Consider the following 13,181-nt stretch of genomic DNA (forward strand, 5'->3'; position numbering starts at 1 on the left):
CTTAATTTATTCTTCCAGCCAAAGTACAGAAGCTCACATTTTTCCACATTGTACCATGTTTCCCTATCCACTTAATCTACCCATGTCCCTTTGTGGACTCCATGTCTTCCTCACAGCTTGCTTTTCTCCCATCTTTGTCATTGGTAAATTTCGTCAGCATGTACTTAGTTCCTTCATCCAAGTTATTAATGTAAATTAGAAATAGTTGAGGCATCAGTACTGATTCCTGTGACACTTAACTGGTTAGAGTTTAACAACCTAAAACTGATCCACTGACACTAATTCTCAGCTTCCTGTTTAATAATCAATCCTCTATTCATGTTAATATAACACACTCAGCACCCATGAGCTTAAAGCTTGTTCAGTAGCCTTTTATGTTTCACATAATCAAAAACCTTTTGGACATCTAACTATACTATATCTATTGGTTCTCTATTATCCATCTTGCTTGTTACTTCAAGAAATTCTAGTAAATTAATCAAGCATGGTATTCCTTTCCAAAACCACCTTGACTTTTCCTGATTGTAGTATGATTTTCTAAATGAATTAGATTCAGATAATTTCCCTATGATTGATGTTAGGCCAACTGATCAATAGTTTCTTGCTATTGATAGGGACATTTGTTAAGGTGCAAAGGTGGCCTTTAGTAGAGTGATGTGCTCTCACTGTCAGATGTGGAAGATTAGGGAGAATTTCCATGTTTCTGATGATTATGTCTGCAGGAAATATCTTTGGTTGCGAATTCTATCACATCGCATAGGTCGGTTGGAGCAGCAATTAGAGGCAATTAGGAATTTGCAGGACTGTGGGGTGTGACCGATGGCAGTTATAGGAAGGGGGTAAAAACCACAGATACAGTCAGGGAGATAGGCTACCTTCAGGAAAGGTAGGAGAGGGAAGGAAGTAGTGCAGGAGTCTTCTGTGGTGATCACCATCTCAAATAAGTATGCTATTGTAGAAAATGTAGGACTGTCAGAGAAACAGCCAAGTTTCTGGTACTGAGACTGGCTCTAATATAACAAGTAGTACACCAGCTTCCAAGCAATTGATTGTGATAGGGGACTCTATAGTCAGGCACAGACAGACGTTTCTGTGGCCAACAGGGAGAAATCAGAATGGTGTGTTGCCTCCTTTGTGCCAGGATCAAGGATATATTGGAGATAGTGCAGAATATTCTCCAAGGGGAGAGGGACCAGCAGGAGGTCGTTGTATACATTGAAACTAATGACATATGAAGGAAAAAGGATGAGATTCTGAAGGGAGAATATAGGAAGTTAGGCAGGAATTTAAAAAGGAGGTTCTCAAGGATAGTATTATCTGGACTACACTTCTGAATCTTGGGAATCTCTTCTGGGCAGAAGTAACCTGTAAAAGAACGATGGATTGCACCTGAATTGGAAGGGGACTAATATACTGGCAGAGGGATTTGCTGGAGCTACTCAGGAGAATTTAAACTAGGAAATTGGGGGTGTGGGGTGAGACCCGAGGAGATAGTGAGGAAAGAGATCAGTCTGAGACGAGTACAGTTGGGAAAAGAAGCAAGTCAAACAGTCAGGGCAGTCAGAAACAAAGCAGAGGATGAGGCTGGACTGATAACTAAAGTGCATTTCTCTCAATGCACGAGGCTTAATAGGGAAGGTAGATGAACTCGGGTCATGGTTAGAAAAATGGGACTGAGATATCATAGCAATTACGGAGATGTGGCTCAGGGATGGACAGGATTGGCAGCTCACTCTTCCAGGTATAAATACTACAGGAAGGATAGAAAGGGAGGCAAGAGAAGAGGGGAAACTGTGTTTTTGATAAGGGATGTTATAGCAGTACTTAGGGAGGATATTCTTGCGAATACATCCAGGGACGTTATTTGTGTGGAGCGGAGAAATAAGAAAGGGATGACCACCTTATTGGGATTGTACTATACACCACACCCCCAACAGTCAGTGGGAAATTGAAAAACAAATTTGCAAGGAGATCTCCATTATCTCTAAAAATAATAGGGTGGTTATGTTGGAGGATTTTAACTTTCCAGACATCGGCTCGGACTGCCACAGTGTTAAGGGTTTAGATGGAGAGGAATTTAAGTGTGTACCAGAAAAAGTACTGATTCAGTATGTTGAAGTACCTACTAGAGAAGGTGCAAAATTTGACCACCTCTTGGGAACTAAAGCAGGGAAAGTGACTGAGGTGTCAGTGGGGAGCACTTTGGGGCCAGTGACCTAATTATTTTAGTTTCAAAATAGTGATAGAAAAGCATAAACTGGATCTAAAAGTTAAAGTTGTAAATTGAAGGAGGCCAATTTTGAAAGTATTAAGCAAGAATTTTCAAAAGTTGATTGGGGGTGGAGATTTGCAGGTAAATGGACAGCTGGAAAATGGGAAGCCTTCAAAAATGAGATAATGAGAATCCAGCGACAGTATCTTTCTGTTCAGGTGAAAGGAAAGGCTGTTAGATATAGGGAATGCTGAATGACCAGAGAAATTAAGGATTTGGTCAAGAGAAAGAAGTTCATCATCGTAGACTGGTTAGCAAAGTTAGATCGCATCAATTACATGGAAAACTAGCCATTTGGATACAGAACTGGCTCGAAGGTGGAAGACAGAGGGTGGTGGTGAATGGTTGCTTTTCAGACCGGAGGTCTATGACCAGTGGAGTGCCACAATGATTGGTGCTGGGTCCACTGCTATTCATCATGTATATAAATGATTTGGATGTGAACATAGGAGGTACAGTTAGTAAGTTTGCAGCTGACACCAAAATTGGAGGTGTTGTGGACAGCAAAAACGGTTACCTCCGAGTGCAATGGGATCTTGATCAGGTGAGCCAGTGGGCCGAGGAGTGGAAGATGGAGTTTAATTTTGATAAATGTGAGATGCTGCATTTTGAAAAGGGAACTCAGGCCAGGGCTTGTACACTTAATGGTAAGGTCTTGGTTGCTGAACAACGATACCTTGGAGTGCAGGTTCATAGCTCCTTGTAAGAGGGATCACAGGTAGATGGGATAGTGAAGAAAGTGTTTGGTATGCTTTCCTTTATTGATCAGAGCATTCAGTATAGGAGTTGGGAGGTCATGTTGCAACTGTATAGGACATTGGTTGGGCCAGTTTTGGAATATTGTGTGCAGTTCTGGTCTCCCTCCTATAGGAAGGATGTTGTGAAACCTGAACATGTTCAGAAAAGATGTACAAGGATGTTGCCAGGGTTGGAGGGTTTGAGCTGTAGGGAGAGGCTGAAGAGAGTAGAGCTGTTTTCCCTGGAACATCAGAGGCTGAGGGGTGACCTTACAGAAGTTTATAAAATCATGAGAGGCATGTATAGGGTAAATAGACAAGGTCATTTCCCTGGAGTGGTGGAGTCCAGAACGAGAGGGCATAAGTTTAGGGGCAGCAGGAAAATATTTAAAAGGGGACCTAAGTGGCAACGTTTTCACGTTGGTGGTGCATGTATGCAGTGAGCTGCCAGGGGAAGTGTTAGAGGCTCGTATAATTATAACATTTAAAAGGCACCTGCATGGGTGCATGAATATGAAGAGTTTATAGGGATATGGGCCAAGCGTCGGCAATGGGACTAGATTAGTTTAGGATATCTGGTCGGCATGGACGAATTGGACGGAAGAGTCTGTTTCCGTGCCGTACACCTTTATGACTCTATGACTCTATTTGCAGTTTTGCAACTCACTGGGACCTTTTACAAAATCCAGTGAACTTGGATGATTTTACAAGAGCTTTCAGGAAGGGACTTCAGATGATTGATAGTTTAATGAAAATAGGTTGAGGGAGCTCGAGTTCAGTCTCATCAGCACAATGAACTTGGAGAGATCATGGGCAGAAAATGGGGTAGAACCTTGAGACAGTGTAAGTTCAGGAATAGTGTTGAGTGCTTGGGTCACACGCTCTCCCTTCTCCTGAGGCAAGAGTGGCCACGACAGAGGGAAATCACTAATAGGCCCTGGGCCCACCGGATTCATGCTATCAATTGGCCAAGTGCAGCGGGACTCAAAGCACTCTTTAACTTCAGAAAACACTTAAGTTGCAAGTACTCAAGTGATAGATAAATCTCCCTGAAAACAACCTGGAAAATTGAATTACGTTAGAACTCCAAATCTCGAAGGAGTAACTCCTACGACAATGGTTGGTTTTCTCCTGCATTTGCAGGAGAAGCAAGGTTGCCAAGCTGGCAGTGGAGGAAGCAAAGTTGATGCGACTAGAGTCATCAAATCTGTGGAGGGGAAATGAGAGATTACCACTCAGCCCATCACAGTGGATGAGAAGTGAGAGTAGGATGGAGTAATTAGAGTTGCTGTTCATCATGCCATATGCCCTGAGGATCCCTTTAGGGGATTCCAAGAGAGGCACAGAGGCAGCTGTAGGCTTATCTAACTGAGTCAAACCTGGGACAGCAGCACAAGAATAAAAAAGGTGGACTGAGTGTTGGGTTAAACATTCAGCAGGTCATTGTACTTGAGAGGGATGAACTGAAGAGTTTAATCTAGATTGTTTAAAGGGAAGTCTTTTTTTTGAAAAAATTGAAACAGATTGGATCCAAAGAGGGCAACCAAAATAAGCGTGTGCATGGATTCATTATTTGGGTTGGTTATGTAAAAATAGGATCTGTTTTTAAAAAGAAAAGAACATGGCTCCGGTTTTCTCCCACAGTCCAAAAATGTGCAGGTTAGGTGAATTGGCCATGCTAAATTGCCCGTAGTGATAGGTGAAGGGGTAAATGTAGGGGAATGGGTCTGGGTGGGTTGCACTTCGGCAGGTCGGTGTGGACTTGCTGGGCCGAAGGGCCTGTTTCCACACTGTATCTCATCTAATCTAACCTAAAAAAAATGGATACAGAATCATAGGGAGGAGTTTGGCTTAGTGTAACAATGGGAAAGATATGGAATCAGCTTAGTTTGGAGACAGGTCTAAACAAGTAGAGTGTAGAAGCTTTGAAAATTGGGAATTGTCGGGAACAATGTGCCTAAAGTGCAAAGAGCTAGTTTCAGGGTCAGAAAATTGGTGGCAAAGCTGGTGGATGTAACACATGTACCTTGACCCAGTGAATTTCTGACCAGGAATTGAACTGAAGCTGAAGAATTTGGAAAATGTAATAACTGGTTGAATCCTGCAGCAGTCTAATCAGTGTTCCACTGTTCACACCACCTGCTGACTGAATGGATGCTAAGTGTTATGTGAAATATGCTGATAACACCAAACTGCATATTGCAGTGTTTAATTTGAGAGACATTGAAAGCTTGCAATGGATGTAGAACAATTTAAATTCATGGACTAGGGAAAGATGTATCAATTTAGTTACAAATGTGTAGTAATACGATGTAAAAACATGAAACACACTAAGTCAAGTATGAAGTCCCAAAACTGGAGGAAAGATTCAAATTGTGGGATTGACCATTTATGGAAAGTATTCAATTAATTATGAAGCATTTTTGTAAATGGGATGTGATTGTAAACCTTTCATGCTAATTGCTTCAGCCTTGTATTGATCATTAGCTACGTCATATTCCGCTTACTTTGTATTTGGTATTCATGTGTTCAAATGGATACGGAGTTTTAGAGCCTTTAGAAATAATTTGGTTATGGATCTTGGTAATTATTCAGTTCAGCCATGGGGAACAAAAACAAAAGTGGGAATAGGATCATAGTATCCCTGCAGTGTTGAAACAGGCCCTTCGGCCCAAGAAGTCCACACCACCCTTCGAGAGTAACCCACCCACACCCATTTCCCTAACCTATTATCCTATATTTACCCCTAATTAGTGCACCTAACCTACACATCCCTGAACGCTGTGGACAATTTACCATGGCCAATCCACCTAACCTGCACATCTTTGGATTGTGGGAGGAAACTGGAGCACCTGGAGGAAACCCATGCAGACATGAGAATGTGCAAACTCTTCACAGTCGCCCGAGGATGGAATCGAACCCAGGTCCCTGACGCTGTGCAATAGCAGTGCTAACCACTGAGCCACCAATGCTGCACACAGTAGTTAGGATGTTGTCTTACCACTGCCCTGTATAGTTGCAACAAGACATCTCTGCACGTTCACTTGAATCTTATTGCTAAGAAGGCTATTTGCCTCCTTCACCATTTGTTGCTCCTGCATGCTTACCATCAGCAACTTGTATACAATGTCCTTCCTTTTCTGACTCTATCACCATTCAGGTAATATCTGCCTGCCTGCTTTTGTTACCAAAGTGGATACCCACACAATTATTCACATTAAACTGCGTCTGTCAATATTTGCCCACTTAATTTTTGCAAATCACATTGATGCTTCTCTGCATTCTCCTCACAACATACCCCTCCCACCCAATTTTGTATCATGCAGGATATACTCAGAAGTGGCATCCTTAGTTGGGGGAGAAAACGTTCAGATGTTGTGTCAATTATTTTTCATTCGGACTCATCTTTATCTGTTCCTGGTGAGGAACAGGACTGAAGCCCTGGTGATGTGTTCAGAAAGAATTTCTTCTGATGATTATAACTGGATGTGGAAGTAAAATTTGCAGTATATTCCGTCAGAAGTTTAAATATTTGAGGAATTCATGGTACATCATAAAAGTGCATAATTTAAGGCAGGTTCAAACCTATTGGGCCTTTCCTTATTTAATACTTTGATTTAGTAATGAAACTTAACCCATATGTTCAGTTAAAGATTTTGTTTAATGGTATTTGGGAATGAAGACCATATAATTGTAATCCAACTTTTACTAATTCTTGCTTGCAGAATCGATAAGCTGAGCACTTCAATTGTAATGTATAATTTGCAAAGCATTGTCATTATTGTGATTCAATAAGTTTCCTCTTTAACATCAAATTTTATGATTAGAAAATATTTCTATTAATATTTCCTGCAGTATTTGATTTTTCAAATCCAGTCATTTCTATAAAATAGATACGTTTTATATTTAATTGGAACAATAATGAGGGTAGGATGTCAACTAACAGATAATACCCATGATGATGGAATAGGGGAAACTGCCTGTATTTTATGCATTAACAAAATATTGATCATTTGAAAATTGAATTATTTATACAATTTCTCATGTTACATGCATTTCATTTGATCTGAATATTGAATTTTATGTTAAAAGGAAAACCAGTAAATATGAAATAAATTTAAACTGATTTAAGTGTGATGTTTGGCAATATCTTGATGATACAAGATACAGGAAAATTTGCTTGAGGAATGGTGACAGTGCAGAATAGGGTTGGAGGCATAGTTTTGCAAGGCTGTTAAATTTGCAGTATCAATTGTACTATTGTGTGCAAGTGCCAGGTGGAGATACTGTTTTCCTGGAGGGTACAAGTGAAAATCATAATCAGTTCTTGTAACTCATTCAGTTTAAGAGAGCTCTGGAAAGCACATTATGGTGATGTAATGATGCAGAGAAACCAAGGAGAAAAATATCTTGTACAAAGAGGTCTGTATCGTCAGGGAAAATGTTTTTAAAAAAGCTTTTTAAAAACATGGTTTTGTTCGGTGACAGTAGGAAAGATCACATGAAAGTAAGCTATCCACACTTCTCGCAAGGGCAGATTGGGGGAGTAGTTTCAGTTTAAAGCTGATGTGTAATATTGGGGTTTCAGGTTGTCAGTATAGAACATGTTTGCCCACAAATGCACCTTGAGGAAAATGAGGAAATTGCGAATGTTGGCTTTGTGGAGAATTGAGAATTTTATGTAGTTTGCAAATATTGTTTGAATCTTAAAATGATCAGTCAGCCTGAAATTAACGCATTAAATTTGTATTTAAATAAACTGATAGGAATATATTTGACGAACATTCTGAAGACTGAGGAAGGTAACCCTGATTTCTTGAAAAGACATGGTAAAGAGTTGATAAATTTCAGTAAGAGAAGAAAAGTGGCAGAAATAACAGGAGAGATCCAGCAATACCAAAACCAGCCATATTGCTTACGAGTAGAACAAGACATTAAGGTGAGTACCACAATTGGAAGAACGATGGCAAGAGAGGAAAATGCACAGGTGTATTGCTGTACATCAAAAGTTTCAGCAATTATTCATTCTGATTAATGTTTGAGTTTTTAAAAAAATCTACATTCTTTTGTATGTTAAACCATTGTAACATGTTCCCTACCATATATTACACCCCCAGCATAAAAGGTGGGACAGTCTGGACCATGTAAGCTGCACTTGTTTTTTTTGAGCTGTTAACTGGTAACTCAGCGGTAGGTGCATTAAGTGCAGAGAAATGAATTCTTACAAATGCTGTTTCTCTTTGCACCTTCCAAAATAATATTTTGTTCACGATTTTGCAGAGCTTCACTTAATAGTTCAGCCAAATATTCAACTTACTGAGGCACAAAGAAATTTGTTGTGATTATGAAATGTATAGCTTGCAACTATCCAGAAAACATTGTGACTTGCAATTATTGTGTAAAATTTGGGATGATTTGATCTTTGACCCTAAGATTGGATACTCCAGACATAGCAGCCAGGAAAAATTGGTGAATCTTTTCAGGCTAAGGAGCTTGTACTTGCCTGTTGGATATTTCACTTTATAAACAAAAGACTGCATAATTCCAACTATTAAGCAGTCTTGCAGTTGTTTTAATCGCATTCCAGCACTTAAAATGCCTGCCTTGCACCAAAATAAAATACTTTTAATATCTTCCCATACATAAATTTTACATCAGTGATTTTGTTTCACTGCAAAAAAGGAAGAAATTATAGCTTTCTGAAATTCTGTGTAGGTGAGATTACTGTGTTTCAGTCATTCATAAATTCCGAAGTCAGATATTTAAGAGTAATTTTTGTTAAAAGTATTAAAAGTGGCACAGTGGTTAGCACTGCTGCCTCACAGCACCAGAGACCCGGGATCAATTCCCACCTCAGGCAACTGTCTGTGTAGAGTTTGCACATTCTCCCCGTGTCTGCATGGGTTTCCTCTGGGTGCTCCGGTTTCCTCCCACAGTCCAAGAAAAGGTTAGGTGAATTGGCCGTGCTAAATTGCCCGTAGTGTTAGGTGAAGGGGTAAATTTAGGGGAATGGATCTGGGTGGGTCGCGCTTCGGCGGGTCAGTGTGGACTTGTTGGGCCGAAGGGCCTGTTTCCACACTAAGTAATCTAAAAAAAACTGAAGAGGATCTGTTCTATTTTCCCTTGGAATTCTCCTTCTCTGTCCTCAACGTTTCACGACCCAATCATCTCCTTTATCTGAATGACACATGCTATAAGCTGCTTTTAGCATTTCTATGGCACAAATTTCTGTTTTACCAATGAATGTTTCTGTTTAATTTTACAGAAGTTTTTTGAAAATTTAAATCCAATGGGAAATACTTTGGAGAAAGAATTTACAGATTATTTGTTCAATAAATCTTTGGAAATAGAACCTCGTAATGCCAGATCTTTACCTAGATTTGTAAGTATTTGTTTTAATCATTTATTATTAGTCAGTAACTTTTTCCTCTTGCACTTATGTTGGACAGCTTATTGGCTATTTTCCATATAGGAGTAAACTACCAAGACAGTATCCATTTCAGGCTTTGTCACACTACTCAATTGATCCACACATTATTTGCGATTTGCCAGCTTTGCAAGTTATTTTCTTACTAAACAGGAGGAAATGTCATAAGCTTTTAGTTTTAAAGTTTGAGCTTTTTTTTGTTGCTGTTTTGATGATTTATCCACTTTAGATTTGTTCTTGAATTCACTGGATTCCATGTTCGCAGATCTATATATCTGCGCAAAGTGCACACAGTTTTTCTTGTATACTGTTTAGATGTGTAACACCTGCTAAAAGTGCAAAGTTCTATTCAAGTGCAACATTCACATTAAGATGGTTCTGTAGGAAAGGAGTTGTTTCACTTGATTTTCCATGTAATGAAGATTTAGGTTTGTCTAAGTCCAAAACATCAGCACTGATTCTGGTACATACTGCCTTGTTGCAACTTCACAGGTTACACTTGTATAATGACTTTCATCTGAAGCTGTAAACTCAACAGAACAAAAATTCTTAATACCATCTGACAGTGGAGCAGAAAGCATTATGGCATCAGGGATATCATCATTTTGCAACCTCTTTAAGAATATTTTCAACAGATACTTGTATAGCTTATGCCAAGCACAGGTAGCATTGATGTGAGAAAGCTTTAACTTTGGTTGGCAACATTTAGTGTCACTGCTGCTCTGGTATACGCTAAGTTGTCCCTGATTGTCTGTCCTACTAAATTGACTCTAATAAAATAGTTTCATCTCTGCAGCTGTGTTGAGAGGTTTCCTCTGAAATGGTTGAACGGGTACCTTCTCAAAGTACCAGGCTATGAGCAGAGAATGCTAGTGCTTCCAATCTAAAAGTCAAAATAATTGATTATTACCCATTCTCCTTCAGGGAAGAAATACAATAAGTGGGTGAGAAAATCAACAAAGATTGAACTACTTTCAGACAAGTACAAAACTTCACCTGCAGTGGAAATGTGCTATTTTGATTCAAGATACTGGTAGTTTTAAGTTTTGCTATCAGGATGGCAGTTAGTTGAAGATGAAATTAAATTGTAAGTTCTGTTGGTTTACCTAAGTTTCTCTTTATGGCTTGAGGTAGTATTTCAATTTATTTGAAATATTTAAGATTTTACTTGGAAAAGCTTAAAAAGCAGATCTAAGTGAATAATGTAAATACAACCATAAATTTAAAAAAAACTCTCCTGGCTCAGCGTTAGATTAGTTATCATCCATGAGGGGTATGATCAGTTGCTGTGAAGAGTTCTGCTGACCCAGCCTCCTTCATTTACTGATTTTTGTTTTTAAATTGAGCTGAATGCTAAGCCTGCCTAAAGAATTTGAAAATGTTAGCTGGTTCAAGTTCACATAAAACATTAATATGAAGCCAAACTTAAATTCTTTTTGTTTTAGTAATTGATGTGGCTATGTAATAGGCTGTGAGATTTAATTCAGTTTCTATAAGTACACTTTTACATGAGTCATAATCATTGAGAGAAATAGTTCATATGACGTGAACCTTTTCCATGTATTTGCATCTTTTACAATTTTGTTTTCGAATAAACTCTAAAATATAGATTGCAAAGTACTTCTCACGATGCAGTGTTGAATGATTTTATTGCACAAATCTATTTTTCAAAATGTTATATATGTGTTTAAATGTTCCTTTCATAGCTAATAAAACCTTATTATAATGGACTTGGAATGCATATTAACTTCTAGATATGTTAATACCTGAGTTTACAATATTTCAACATTACTCAGAATTTGCCTTATATATTTACCATTTAGGGATGATCTTTGATTATATCATTGTTATTCACTGGAAATGTGACTTAAAGGACTTACTTCTAATTGACCTTTCATTTGAATCTTTATAGGCAAAGAAATATAATTACCCACTGAAATCTCCTGGTGTCCGACCATCTAACCCGAGACATCCAGTGTCAGGCACATTGCGTGGGCATCCTACACCACTACAGCAGGAACCACGGAAAATCAGTTACAGCCGCATTACAGAGAATGAGACCGAAAGTATAGCATCAGCACCAAATTCCCCACGTACCCCTCTGACGCCACCACCTGCTTCTGCTGCATCCAGCTCGACAGATGTCTGTAGTGTGTTTGGGGATTCTGATCCAGCCAGTCCGTTCTATTCAAGTATGTCAGTTAATTTCAATAACTGCTTGGTAACAAAATTAATGTTTTGGAAGTGGTTTCTATTTGTCAAGTAAATGCAAATTTGACTGTTTTATGTTACATTGAAGTCTGTCTGTTTGATTTGCATATTTATAGTTTAATCTTACTGTAAAACTGAAATCGAGAGTAAAATTTGAGACCACATTTAAGGTGCATTTATCAGGAAAAATTAACAGCATTTTAAGAGATTTAAAGTATCCAAAAGATTTACTTTACATGACAGAAGCAGAGGAAATGTTTTGAAGTGTTGGAAATTGATTTCTCACTTGATATGTTGGTAATTCAATAAGGAAGGAAGTGTTACATGACTTGATGTGGGGATGAAGTTTGGCAGGTATGCACACAGCAGTTAGAGACCATTGGGAAAATGTCATCAAAATCTAAATAACCAAAGTAGAAATTACTTTGAAAACTCAACCATTTGGCAGCATCTTTGGAGAGAAAGCAGAGTTAAAGTTACAGGTCCAGTGACCTTTCTTCAGAACCTTCTTATGTTTTAAAGACAGGTCACTGGACCTGAAACGTTAATACTACTTTCTCTGCACAGATGCTGCCAGACCTGCTGAGTTTTCTTAGCTTTTGGTTGATTTCCAGCATCTGCAGTTCTTTGTTTTTTTTTAATCAACATGTAATCATCATCAGTATAAAAACAGGAAGGCTAAGCAAAATCAAAATATGGTCCAGATCAGTTTACTGGAAAGTAGCAAATTTTAGTAATAAAGAGACTTTGCATTAATTGTATATGAATTATATAGTAGATGATGGGTATTAATTGGGATTTCACTTCTAAATATACAAAGATCTACATGTTGAAACTCTTGTAGGGTTGAGCTAGGATGCATATGCTTGTAATGTTTTGTTTTCAAATGCATGTAAGATTCAGTAAAGATTGACATCAGCATTCTGGAGTAGAATATTTGGCTAAATTGAATGGAAACAAGATATAGACAGTAGACCTGTATACATGTACAGAAACGAGCAAGAGTACTAATCAAGCTCTTTAAGTGTGTGAAAAAGTGAAGTATTGAAATTTAGCAAGTTAAAAAAAGAGATGTATTGAAGACTCATTTTTACTAGGATTCATTTAAAACCTGTCCAAGCTGATTGTGAGACAGTTTTTTTTTGAAGACCAGTTTTGTGACATATGATCAAGGAGAAAGCATGGGTTTTCACATGCAAGTAATATTTCATTTATTTTTGCCATTAAATCACACCTTTGGGAGGTGCCAAAGATATACCAATATTGTGTAATATCAGAGCATCTTTCTTGCAATCCACAGGGCAATTGCTATTGTCATTTCAAATGCCACTAAAGTTGTCTGACTGCAGACTTGCCTCAAAAGAGCTAAACATAAAATGGCATGAACAAATATATCCATCTAGCATCCACTGTTATGATGACAAATATCATTGGGTACTCAATTTCAATTAAGATGAACTTGTCAAGTATAAAGTCCTTTTGCTTTTGAGAAGTGGGCAAGTCAACCAGATATAAATTCTTGGTTGTACATCAT

At 38.4% G+C, this 13,181-nt stretch overlaps 1 protein-coding gene across 5 annotated transcripts in view; it reads left to right on the forward strand.

Moving 5' to 3' along the window:
- sos1 (son of sevenless homolog 1 (Drosophila)) overlaps positions 1–13,181 on the forward strand; it is a 301,150-nt gene that overhangs the window by 279,803 nt on the left and 8,166 nt on the right. For all 5 annotated transcript variants that reach the window (XM_087991552.1, XM_043696383.2, XM_043696384.2 and 2 more), the window contains 3 exons: positions 7,776–7,948; positions 9,275–9,391; positions 11,349–11,628. In XM_087991552.1, the coding sequence (XP_087847678.1) occupies positions 7,776–7,948; positions 9,275–9,391; positions 11,349–11,628 (570 nt within the window). The remainder of the gene's footprint in view (positions 1–7,775; positions 7,949–9,274; positions 9,392–11,348; positions 11,629–13,181) is intronic.

This window comes from Chiloscyllium plagiosum, unplaced genomic scaffold, assembly GCF_037043375.1.
Source record: "Chiloscyllium plagiosum isolate Xiang-an unplaced genomic scaffold, Cpla_swu_hap1 HiC_scaffold_10, whole genome shotgun sequence".
Lineage (NCBI taxonomy): Eukaryota > Metazoa > Chordata > Chondrichthyes > Orectolobiformes > Hemiscylliidae > Chiloscyllium > Chiloscyllium plagiosum.